Genomic DNA, 12,989 nt, shown 5'->3' with positions numbered 1-12,989 from the left:
TGAAAAGTTCGTTCAAAGGTCAACACCAACCAACATCCCCGCCTCTATGTATAATTTTCTGAAAATATGTTTTTGCCTAATTAGTATCTTATAGCAACTCAGAAACATCTTTGACTTTTATGCTTCCCAAGTCTCCTCACAATCACTTGTAGGCTAACATCACAGACCTATATATATATATATATATAGGTATCTGTGGCATTTTATGTCTCGAGAGACAATCTTTTCCCTTTGCAACTTCTTGTGTGACTAAAGAGGCCAATCCTTGATACACAGCTGCGATCGCAGGATGGGCATATATAATCACCAGGCTATATGGTTAACATATAGTTAGTTCTTCAATGACACAGAGCAGCAGAAGAATCCGGCAGCCCCCTGAGCAGTTGAGCAGCCTCATTTAGGAGCGCACAATCTTGCACAGGGTATCTACAGAAAAAAAGGACAGCTGTGCTCTTAAAAGAGAGCGCAGCTGTGACCTTTTAATGTTAATATGAACGCAGCTGTGACCTTTTAATGTTAATATGAACGCAGCTGTGATCTTTTAATGTTAATGTCTTCATTTATGCCATCAGCACATGCGGTATATAGCATACATTGCGTGTGTATTTGTTCAGGGACCTACTGTGTCCACGGACCTACTGCTTTCAAACTTATTAAAAAATTAATTAGCTAAAGGAAGAGTGTTTCGCAGTTCCCTGTGTCAATACTTGGCCGGAATTATAGTTCCATAATACTTAATAAGGTACACAAGATTTACATGATCATTCATAATCTATTATACAAAAGAGATCACTATGAATGCTACGAGCATTGATGAAATGTCTACAAAATATCTACATAAAAGTACTTTAGAAAAGATTTCAGATATCAAAACGTGTGTATCAATTAACGCCTCCAAATAAACAAAAAAGTGCATATCCAGGTCTCAGCATATAACGCTGTGAGTGTTCGAGTGTCGGTGCTTAAAAACATTTTACCTTGATTACTACTGCAATTAAACATAATATACTTTTCCTTATTTTATACACTTTGAAGTTAGCTTACGTATATGTACAGTGTAAGTAACGAATGCCGTTGTTAAGCTTGTTGTCGCAAAATAAAAGATTTGCATTTAAATATTTGTCTTATTATTAGCTTTAATATCAATCGCATTAGTCCATTTGACTCCCAGCAGAGAATAGGGCAGCAAAATTGTTTCTCTGATTCTTGTAAAAAAAAAATCTAACAAATAACAAATATGAACAAAACCAACCCAGGGTAAGACAATTGGACACAACATGAACATTCGTGTCTTATCTTATATATGACAGTGGTCGGCTCCTGTCCATTAATGCTAGAACAGAAAGATTTAAAAACTCCTTTATCCCACTTTCAGTCAGGGTGTTGCAAAGTCACTTGTCGTCACAGAGAAGTACTTAGACGCCTACTTTATGAAGTGCTGGCCGTGCATGTGTGTATGTTATTCGTGTTTGCATTTATATTGTTAATTGTAGACAAACGGAATGTCCATTTGTTTGGACCAATCAAATTGTCTCATCTTATATTCTCCCTCAGTTATGTCCCTTTCCATTCTGCCGACATTGCTTCTTAAACTCCTCCATATTTGCTTTGGTTCCAATCCAAGAGCCTGCTTTGCAATATCCTGAGTTCATAGTTTCTCTCTAGCATTGACAGGATAGATAATTCTTAAACATAAACACGTTTCCTTGCAGCCATATTTAGAGTATCAACATCCTATGTGTCAGTAGCGACAAGTCTGCAGCAGTATTGCCCTTTCAATCTGAATCAGAATCCTCTTAGATATAGTCAAAAAGGTATTTCAAAAAATAGTTGATAAACGCCCTCGACTGGTATCACAATAGATCCTCAATAGGCTATCCAATTATTCCAATCAGCTTGCTATTCTTCCAGTCTCAAATTTTTTTCAGCGTTTTTTGTTAAAAGTTGTGAGACAGAGGTTCTGTCATATCAATACCTATTGCAATAATCAATTGATATGTAGTCTGCTTAAATTTACTGTCTGTCCGGGTTGTTCATGTAAGTGGGATAGCTCTAGTTAACAGACATGCGTATTTCTGGTGGCTGCTTTATTGGATAGAGTGCTGTATTTGTATTCCCCAGGTCGTGTATTTAATAATAATAATCTTTATTATCCGTAAGGAAATTTGTCTTACAATTTGTGCATTACACCAAACAAAAAAACATTATAACTATAAGAAACCAAAGTGTACATTCACACCAGACTCATTCATAATTTACATGTGACAAAGTTTATACCAGATTGTTCTTATTTAATGATTTGATTGCCAGGGGAACAAAAGAGTGTTTGTGTCTGTTTGTCTTTGCTATCGGTGTCTTGTATCTCTTTTGTGATGGTAAAATCACAAAATCCTGACACAAAGGGTGATTCTTTATTTCGAGGATCTTGTTAGCTTTTTTATAGATGTTTGTCTCAAACAACTGCCCAAATGGGGTTTGTTTTTTGCCAATGATTTTGCCAGCAGCATTTAGGATTCTATGAAGTTTATTCTTATTTTTAATGCTCAGATTGCCATACCAGGCAGTGATATTGAAACTTAAAATATTGCAGATGTGAACGTGATAAAACATAACCAAGGCCTTTTCGCTGACATTAAACGAGGACAGTTTTCTTAGTAATCGTAATCTTTGTAATCATTTGGGTCAAATGGAGAAGAATTAAGTCTCGAAACGTTGTCATGGCAACCATGATTCTGTAAGATGGCAACGGACATGGTTCGAACTGGAAATCACCGTGACGTCAATTCACAGCGCAAGCCAAACGCCCAAGCAGTCATCTTTGTAAATATCCTTCACTACTCCAGCTAGACAGTTAGAGCTAAAACTTTCAACATTTCACACATGACCGATACATGCGATCTCTGCAATGTCTGCTAGAAACGTGAATTTGCTACACATATAGACAGACATGTCACGTTAGTGTAGCAGACACACTATCACAGAGACACATATCATCCAACTTGTAAATAGACACACATCATGTAATTAGTACAAACACATATATCATCCAACTTTCAAATAGACACACGTCATGTAATTATTACAGATACATATATCATCCAACTTGTAAATAGACACACGTCATGTAATTATTACAGATACATATATCATCCAACTTGTAAATAGACACACGTCATGTAATTATTACAGATACATATATCATCCAACTTGTAAATAGACACACGTCATGTAATTATTACAGATACATATATCATCCAACTTGTAAATAGACACACATCATGTAATTATTACAGATACATATATCATCCAACTTGTAAATAGACACACATCATGTATTTATTACAGATACAAACATCATCTAACTTGCAAATAGACACACATCATGTAATTATTACAGACACATATATCATCTAACTTGCAAATAGACACACATCATGTAATTATTACAGACACATATATCATCTAACTTGCAAATAAACACACATCATGTAATTATTACAGACACATAAATCTTGTTTGTTATACTGTTACAAACAAAGGCGATGAAAAAGTAAAGGCAGTTAACAAATGCAATGTGGTCTTTAGGCTTAGGACGCGACTTTCTTCAACTGACCTTAAATGTTAGGGCACACATACGCTACATAGCAGACAGAGCGGGCGTTACCGGGGATAAAAATAGAATCGTTGCTTGATAGGAGACATCATCAATTTGTCTTGAGGTAAATTTTAACTAACTTTAAAATAGAAGACTTCTCACAACACACATCATCTGTCCAGCAGGATGAAATAGAATTGTCTACAACACACATCATCTGTCCAGCAGGATGACAAAGAATCATCTACAACACACATCATCTGTCCAGCAGGATGACAAAGAATCATCTACAACACACATCATCTGTCCAACAAGATAAGAAAAGGAGCACACATCATCTGTTCAGCAGGCTGACATAGAATCATCTACAACACACATCATCTGTCCAGTAGGATGACATAGAATCATCTACAACACACATCATCTGTACAGCAGAATGACATAGAATCATCTATAACATACATCATCTGTCCAGCAGGATGACATAGAATCATTTACAACTTACATAATATGTCCAGCAAGATAACAAATGGAGCACACAACTATCCAGCAGGATGACATATATAATCATCTAGAACACACATCATCTGTCCAACAAGATGACACAGAATCATCCAGGACACATATCATCTGTCCAACAAGATGACACAGAATCATCTACAACACACATCATCTGTCCAACAAGATGACACAGAATCATCCAGAACACACATCAACTGTCCAACAAGATGACACAGAATCATCTAGAACTCACATCATCTGTCCAACAAGATGACACAGAATCATCCAGAACACACATCATCTGTCCAAAAAGATGACACAGAATCATCTACAACACACATCATCTGTCCAACAAGATGACACAGAATCATCCAGAACACACATCATCTGTCCAACAAGATGACACAGAATCCTCAAGATACGACAAACAAAGTAGGAGATATTGGAGTATTTCTGTAACATTCCGGGATGGGTGAATCAGATTTACTAGCCATATATACTTAGATCTGTATACTTAGATCTACACACTTTGATCTATATAACGAAATGAAAATATTTTATTTCCGATTTTTAAAGTTGTTTTAGAAGGAAGTAATGAGCCATCTCTTCAGAACGTGCTTACGCCATTTGACCCTCTTCGATGTCATCTGTTGGTTTAATTAAGAGGTGATGCAACACGATTATTGTGATACAGTGGTAAGCAAAAACAAAGAAGCATCTTACCATCTTTATTGGTGTCAACATTCTGAAAGAAGGACAATAACTCCTTCTCATGTTCCTTCACGTACAGTACAAACTCATCAAAGTTTATCTCCCCGTCAGAATCTTGGTCATACTTTTCGAAAAATGCCTGAAAAGAAATGCAAACATTATATTTTACAAAACAAACGTAGAGGCTAATACAAGACTTTAGCACAAACTCATTCAAGACAATAGTACAGACTAATACAAGACTTTAGCTCAGACAAATACAAGATATTAGTTCAGGCTAATACAAGACTTTAGCACAGACTCATACAAGACATTAGTACAGACTAATTCAAGACATTAGTACAGACTAATACAAGACTTTAGCACAAACTCATACAAGACATTAGTACAGACTAATACAAGACATTAGTACAGACTAATACAAGACATTAGCTCAGACTAATACAAGACAATAGTACAGACTAATACAAGACTTTAGCACAAACTCATTCAAGACAATAGTACAGACTAATACAAGACATTAGCTCAGACTAATACAAGATATTATTTCAGACTAATTAAAGAAATTAGTACAGGCTAATACAAGACTTGAATTCAGACTAATACAAGACATTAGTACAGACTAATACAAGACTTTAGCACAAACTCATACAAGACATTAGTACAGACTAATACAAGACATTAGCTCAGACTAATACAAGACAATAGTACAGACTAATACAAGACTTTAGCACAAACTCATTCAAGACAATAGTACAGACTAATACAAGACATTAGCTCAGACTAATACAAGATATTAGTTCAGACTAATTAAAGAAATTAGTACAGGCATGAATTCAGACTAATACAAGACATTAGTACAGACTAATACAAGACTTTAGCACAAACTCATACAAGACATTAGTACAAACTAATACAAGACATTAGCTCAGACTAATACAAGACATTAGTACAGACTAATACAAGACATTAGTACAGACTAATACAAGACATTAGTACAGACTATAACAAGACATTAGTACAGATTAAAACAAGACATTAGTACAGACTAATACAAGACATTAGTGCAGACTAAAACAAGACATTAGTACAGACTAATACACGACTGTTTGAAATAAGACATATAGAAAAAAACATATTCCAACGATCACCAATTTAAAACTTCTATAAACACAAGTTTTTTTAAAACATTATTCATGTCTTGATAGACCGTAAAATCGATAGATCAGTTTTTTTTTTTGGTTTTCTTTTATCTGATTACAAATTTCTACTATATACGGTGTCAGTGGAGCAGCAGGAATGTCCCTGGTATGTTCAACCACCAGAATGACATAAATATAGAGAGACAACACACACACACACACATGTTTCAGCTGCTGTGATCTCAAATTTTTTACCAGCTGCAGTACTCTCAACGTGTTCCAGCTGCAGTGCTCTCAAAAATTTGTCCAGCTGCAGTGCTCTCAAAGTTGTCCAGCTGCAATGCTCTCAAAGTTGTCCAGCTGCAGTGCTCTCAAAGTTGTCCAACTGCAGTGCTCTCAAAGTTGTCCAACTGCAGTGCTCTCAAAGTTGTCTAGCTGAAGTGCTCTCAAAGTTGTCCAGCTGCAGTGCTCTCAAAGTTGTCCAACTGCAGTGCTCTCAAAAAAAAGCAAACAACGGTTATTGAAACTGATCCCCATCGGGTTAACTTGGGAGCCTGGGATCTAGCGTATTCACTGGCCGGGGTGGGAATGTAAGAGAGACACGATAACTCTGTCCAAAACAAGCCGCCTCGCTGTAGCACTAGTCACGTAGAGTGTGGAATCTTCAGACAGGGCTAAGAGTGAAGAGCCCATGTTCACGCCAGTTTGGCGGGGGAAATCCTTCCAACGGTCACGTGATTATATGGAACGCACGATGGCATCGACTCGCGTTAATAACTTACTTAATATAATTTAGAGTTTTGGAGAAACCATAACAGAAGTAGAAACCAAGACATAAGTAGATGTTAATCATCTCAGTGACAATGTCTGCGAAAAAAGTTTTTTAGCATTGTTAACATTAGTAGTTACAATTTTTAGCAGAAGCGTAGATTGGAACAGTTCAATCTAACAATCTATTTGTGATGAGGAATGGTGAGGAATTTGCATTTTTATGGACTATTTGATATCTACTTGCAGAAGTGAATATTTAAAATTGTTCACAATGTATTTTTTTTTATTTGAACACCAAAACTCAAGGCCCAAAACATGTGTTTATGCAGAAGAAGAGAATCCTTGACACGACACTGTCCTAAAATGTGCCGATATGCCAAAAACTCAAAATCAAGTTAATTCAACCAAGCAATCAGAGAACGAAACATTCGTTCCTGAAGTAGACAATAACGTATTTCTTCTGCTATTGGGCGTTAAGCACAATTGTATCCTAATTGTATGTTATTGTTGCAGCCAGGAAAACCAATGACTTGGCAGAATATATAACGTCATTGGTTAACATGCATGACTAGATGCATGACGCGTAGGACATAATTATCTTATTTTTTTTTGAAGTAATATATGTGTTTTATAAGATAAAATGTGTTTTAATATTGTATGACTGTGCTTTTAATAGGCCTATACAATCTGAAATAAACAAAAACACATTGTCATATCGAGGCTGAATACGACCAGTACCGCGACCTAGTAGGGAAGGAGGGGCCTTTGTGAAAATGAATGAATGTCTAACAGAAGATCTTCTGACTTTGTATAACTTAGATATCAAGATATCAACTTCCTTTTTCATTTTAAAAATACACCGTCAGTGAGGTGGCTGTTAGTTTTGGGTGAAAGAGGATGGGTGGGGTGTAGTTCAAATTCCTGCATTTTTTTTACGGCAATAAAAAGCAACCGGCTTAAATGAAATCCTGTATAGTATATACATACAAAGTGTGTCTGCTTCTTGACAGAAAAAAAAACAACAAACAAACTTAGAATGAAAAGAACTAATTACCTAAATTTGATTGCTGGATATATCATTTGTTTTCCTGCATCTAATAGTATGTACTAAAAAAAAATAGCACTATAGTAGTCCTACTGTGGTACATAATTTAGATCCTTTATTTTATAGTCGCTGACTAGACTTTCAAATTAGACCAACCTACTCGCAAGTAGCTACGCCTTCATTCTTATTACTAGTAATACCGTGAGTTGGGGCTATACTACTTGACTCATCACTTCAATGTTTTTTTTTTTTTTTTTTTTTTTACAGATCAAAACTTAATTAACACGGTTCAGATGTTTGTACAATAAAGTTAAACGCTTGTAAAGATCGTTTGATGTTGAAAGGACAGCTCTAATTTCTACATACCCTCGTACCTGCTTTGTAACAATCTTAAAAACTAGTTTAACAAGTCGGCTTCGTGTCATAGATCTAGTCCTAATAGCCTCCCACGAAAAAAAAAAAAAAGGGGGTTACTAACCAAGCCTTAAGAACAAAAAAATCTGGCTTACCTTAGCATGGCCAGGAACCTGGGGTAATTGCATCGTTGTCATCGCGTCGATCAAATCATTCATGTCGATTTTACCATCATGGTTTAAATCCAATTTTGTGAATAAAGCATGCAAGGATTTCAACTCCTGCTCACTAACACCTTCTACCAAACTAGACTGGGCGATGCCGGCTTTCGTCGCCATTTTCCTGCAGAAAGTGTACAACTATCCTACAGAGAAAAAAAAAAAACTGTGTTTACAATTTATTCAGCACTCTTAGACCTTAGTGGGCCGAGACATATCGCAGCAACGGGCAAAAGTAGGGCACGAGTAGCGGTTGGCTGGCCTTTGAACTTGAATTGAGGTCAACCTAGTGTGCCAGGTCAATAAAAAGTGTCTTTGTATCATTGAAGCATACAAGGCATTGTAGAATGTTAGGTCTAAATATTGTAGCTTTTCATTGGTTTTACTCGGGGGAAGTTCTAATTTTCTTAGCAATAGATCTAGTGATTTTTTTAACTTAAAATTTGCTTGCAGATTTTATTTTTTTTTAAAAATGGGGCTTACGTGTAATTTACTTTATTCTTCCGCCTTTACCTGACAGACGTCACTGGGAAAAGTAACGTAACCTTCATGATCAAGACGGCCTTGGATGTAGCTCAGTGGAAGGCTTAATGAAGTGTCAGACCTTGTATAGCTGCTTTCATTCCACAAAAAAAACCAATCCATTATCTTCCTAGTCTTCCTCTTGCCTTCTATCCAGATTTAGATTATATGATTATTTGGAATTCTTACCATGTCACCAATGTGATTCACTGTAGGACGGTGTAGAATCATGTCATCACGACCTGATACTTATCATCGCCAGTGTCATCTTGTCGACCTTTTTTTCTTTTTCTCAATTGTTAATTTAAGACATCAATTTTCACTGCTAAAATGTTTAAATCTTCTTTATAAAGATAGTAAAAGCTGGTCTCAAAAGCAAGGCTATTATTATTATTTGCTTCACCCCCCCCCCAACCCGAAGACTTCTTATCGAATTGGAAGGCCTTGGTTAAAAGCTCAGATGCCTGCATTATTTTAGTGATTGATTCTCCCTCTCATTCTCTCTATATATCTGTCTGTCTGTCTCTCTCCATTGTTTCGTTAGGACTATCCAGATGCCAATCAATGATGTATACTTCCTGCTTCCCAGCATGCCACACAGAACTCACCAACTTCCTTTACTCGATTTAAAGGATTGTCAGCTTTTTTTTTTTTTGTATTGTGACTTAGAATTGTAAAATGCCAGTAGATCGACTTCCACAAGACATTCTGTATGGCAAGAAGGCAGGACAGCCGCTGGTCGCCCAATTTTACGGTTTACTGCAAACGCGACATGACGCTCTTCAAAATCGACACTAGCAGCTGGGAAGTGGTGGCACTGGACAGATCTACGTGGAGAGAGAGCATAAGGGAAGGGTCTCGGATTGCCGATGCTATACAAAACAGCAGCAGAAAGAAGGGTGAAAATGCAACGGCGCCTTGTGATGCCCAACCTGTGACCACTTTAGTCACACAAGAAGTTGCAAAGGGAATAGATTGTCTCTCGAGACGTAAAATGCCACAGACTTAGAATACACCTGTCTGCAAAGAACATCACATTTAAGTCATTTCAAAGTCGGTTCACATTTTTTATGTCAGTGCCAATGATAATTTGTAATGGGTCAACACACAATTCAGCTCAACGCTCGAGAAATTCTGCTTTTTGACTTATTCTGCAAATTACAGACATTCGTACTTTATTTAACCCAGTGGTTCTCAAACTTTTTTGTCTCGTAGACCCCTTGCCATGGTTTCTGATTTTCGGTTGACCCCCTACTTAACTTGTATTGCATTTTTGCAAATTCATCAACATTTTTTTAAAACTAATTTCTAACTGTAGTGAGTTGAAGAGTGAAAAAGTAATTTAAAGCTGCATTTGAAGTTATACAGACGTCATTTTAATTGATAAAATTTAAATTTAAACCTATTAAAATAACAAAATTTATATTTCTGGAATCATCAAACACACTGGAAATGTTTGTTTTTTTTTTTAGCTCATCCGTTGCTACGGATATTATGTTTCATAAAGGAATTTGTTGTTCTATGAAGTAGTCCTTCAAACATTAAATATAAATTAATTAATTTGCTTTAGGTATTATTGTATACGTTTTCACAAACAGCAGTTTCTCTTGTATTTCTTGATCTTTCTTGTGTGGTTCAAATATTGGGTCCGCAGAACTGTTTTCACTAACAGGAGAAGCGGCGAAGGCGAGTAACTGCCGCCAAAACCAGTAAGCTTTGGACAGGCGGGACTCATTAGCCTTGGCTTTCTACCCACCTAGCAGAAGGATAACTGAATTTAAACCTCTGCTGCCTTGCAACTATACCCAAACATGGGAAAGGTTTGGTGAATCAACCCTGAAGAACAATTAGGAGCCAGCAACCCTTAGGCAGTTTGCAACAAACAGCTCTACATCCTGTCAGAGCCTGCGACACCACTGATCCCAATCTGTATATGTCGTTTGCAAAGAATTTTTACATAAGAATCTATCAACTCAAGAAAATATAAACAAACTGGTACACCTACAAAATAGAGCAGTGAGATTTATAACAAACGAATATTCCAATTTGATTAAGAGTAACATCTTTAGTGAAATCACTGAACTTGGAGACACTTCAGGACAGAAGAAGAAAAAGTAAATTAGCTATAATACATAAAACACTAAACCAGAACTTACAAATAGAAACCCAAAACCTAATGAAATACTCAGAAAGACACAAAGATAGAAGCACATTTCTTAGTCCATACGCTTGAACAAATTCGTACAAGAACGCTTTCTTCCCTAGTGCCATTAGAGAATGGAATGGGTTGCCTCAATCAGCCAGGAAAACCAACGAGTTTAAGTCATTCATTAACATGCATGACTATATTGACACATGAAATGCGTAGGACGTAATTATCTTCTTTTTTTAAGTAACTTCTGTAATATATAAGATAAGACGATAAGATTCACATCGTACGCAGTCGCAAGTACAAGTGTAGGCCTAAATGTAGTCACAGTAGTACTTGTTTATATCTTATAAATTACAGACGTCTAAAACCTTTGAAGAAGAAAACATTTAAATACGTCTGCGCCAATGTGATTCAATTCGGCTTTCTTTTGTCAGAACAAATAATAATAATAATAATAATAGTAATCCTTATTATCCGTGAGGAAATTTGTTTTACAATTCTTCTTATCTTATAAAATATCGACGTTACTTCAAAAAAGAAGATGATTACGTCCTACGCGTCATGCATTTTAACCAATGACTCAAATTCTGCCAAGTCATTGGTTTTCCTGTCTGACTAAGGCAACCCATTCCAAGCTCTAGGGAAGAAGGAAGCATGGAATGGGTTGCATCGTTCTGTTGTCGAACGTTTAAAATTATTATTATAGCCTTTATATAGCGCTACTTTCATGCTTATAGCATGCTCAGAGCGCTTTGGTCCAATCTCATTTGTGGACCGGTGCGGGGGGGGGGGGAGGGGGTATCTAGGAGTTGGTTTTCCGTGCTGCCTTTAGGCGCTCAGTAAACTCAACTCGAACCTCGAGCCCCCTTCTAGGTAGCCAAGACAAGCGCATTAGCCTCTCGACCACGCTTCCCACGACTTTAGTGTGACCAAAACTAGCCTCGCTACCAGACGTCTTGCTTAACACGAAGATGAACCTATCACGATCAAGTTCATTACAGAGGACGTAGGCCATATCAACCACGAATGTCTCGCATTTTACTATTGGACAGTGCCGCCTTCTTCTTCATTTGACATGCGCTTAAAAAACTGATGAATAGTGCACTGTGAATGCTATCTGTAGTAAAAAAAAAAAAAGAAAGAAAACGGACCCTTCAGGATGGAGGGTTGTCGGACATCAAATTTTTTGTCATGGGAGCGTCACCGGTACAAGTTTGATAAAGTGATACAACACTATGGTACAATACATTGGTACTGTGTGATGGTATATTGTTTGTCTATAAATATAACACTGAAATTCAAATATTTTAGTATCTAATATTAGTCAAGTGGAACAGGCATAAAAATCGCATATTACTTTTTTCTTTGATATTTTGTATTTAATTGTAAACGACACAATTTCATGACACGGGTTATTCTTCGACAGTACACACACTACATAGCCTGCTGTTAAGCCAGCCTAACGTTATAGATGGTCAAAACGGTAGGCCTACTAGGCCTATAGACATTTTTACTCTACAATCAACATGTCTAGGGCGGAATTAGATTTGAACATTTGATCTAGTTCCAGGGCTAAGTAAACAATGAATCAGATCTAGGAACGTAACATTGACTTGGATTGTTTTATCTATGTCTATGGAGACTACCCCGAAGTCTAGATACACCGGCTTGACAGCATTGCTATAGATCTACTAGGATTGATTTTTCTTTGTCACGTTAGCCAGCAATGTTGTTTAGACTTGATATGCGCTGTGAGAACAAAATAGACCCAATGTGGGAAAAAAATCATTAGGTAAAAATTGCTTTTAAAAAGAGAAAAAAAATAACTAGAGAGAGAGAGTGATAGAGAGACAGAGAGAGACAGACAGAGAGAGACAGAGAGAGAGAGAGAGAAAGAGAGAGAGAGTGATAGAGAGACAGAGAGAGAGAGTGATAGAGAGACAGAGAGAGAGACAGACAGACAGACAGACAGAGAGAG

The 12,989-nt window shown here is 36.7% G+C and overlaps 1 protein-coding gene across 1 annotated transcript in view; it reads right to left on the bottom strand.

Annotated features, from left to right (window-relative positions):
• LOC106052951 (calcium-binding mitochondrial carrier protein SCaMC-2-like) overlaps window positions 1-8,541 on the bottom strand; it is a 48,955-nt gene extending 40,414 nt beyond the window's left edge. The window contains exons 1-2 of the mRNA XM_056040857.1: window positions 8,275-8,541; window positions 4,820-4,946 (exon numbers count right to left, since the gene is read on the bottom strand). Coding sequence (XP_055896832.1) covers window positions 4,820-4,946; window positions 8,275-8,457 — 310 coding nt within the window. The 5' untranslated portion in view covers window positions 8,458-8,541. The remainder of the gene's footprint in view (window positions 1-4,819; window positions 4,947-8,274) is intronic.
• Between the last annotated feature and the right edge of the window lie 4,448 nt (window positions 8,542-12,989).

The sequence above is a fragment of the Biomphalaria glabrata genome, chromosome 9 (genome assembly GCF_947242115.1).
Source record: "Biomphalaria glabrata chromosome 9, xgBioGlab47.1, whole genome shotgun sequence".
Lineage (NCBI taxonomy): Eukaryota > Metazoa > Mollusca > Gastropoda > Planorbidae > Biomphalaria > Biomphalaria glabrata.
The sequence above is the reverse complement of the archived record's forward strand: the minus strand, read 5'-3'. Positions and strand labels throughout refer to the sequence as shown.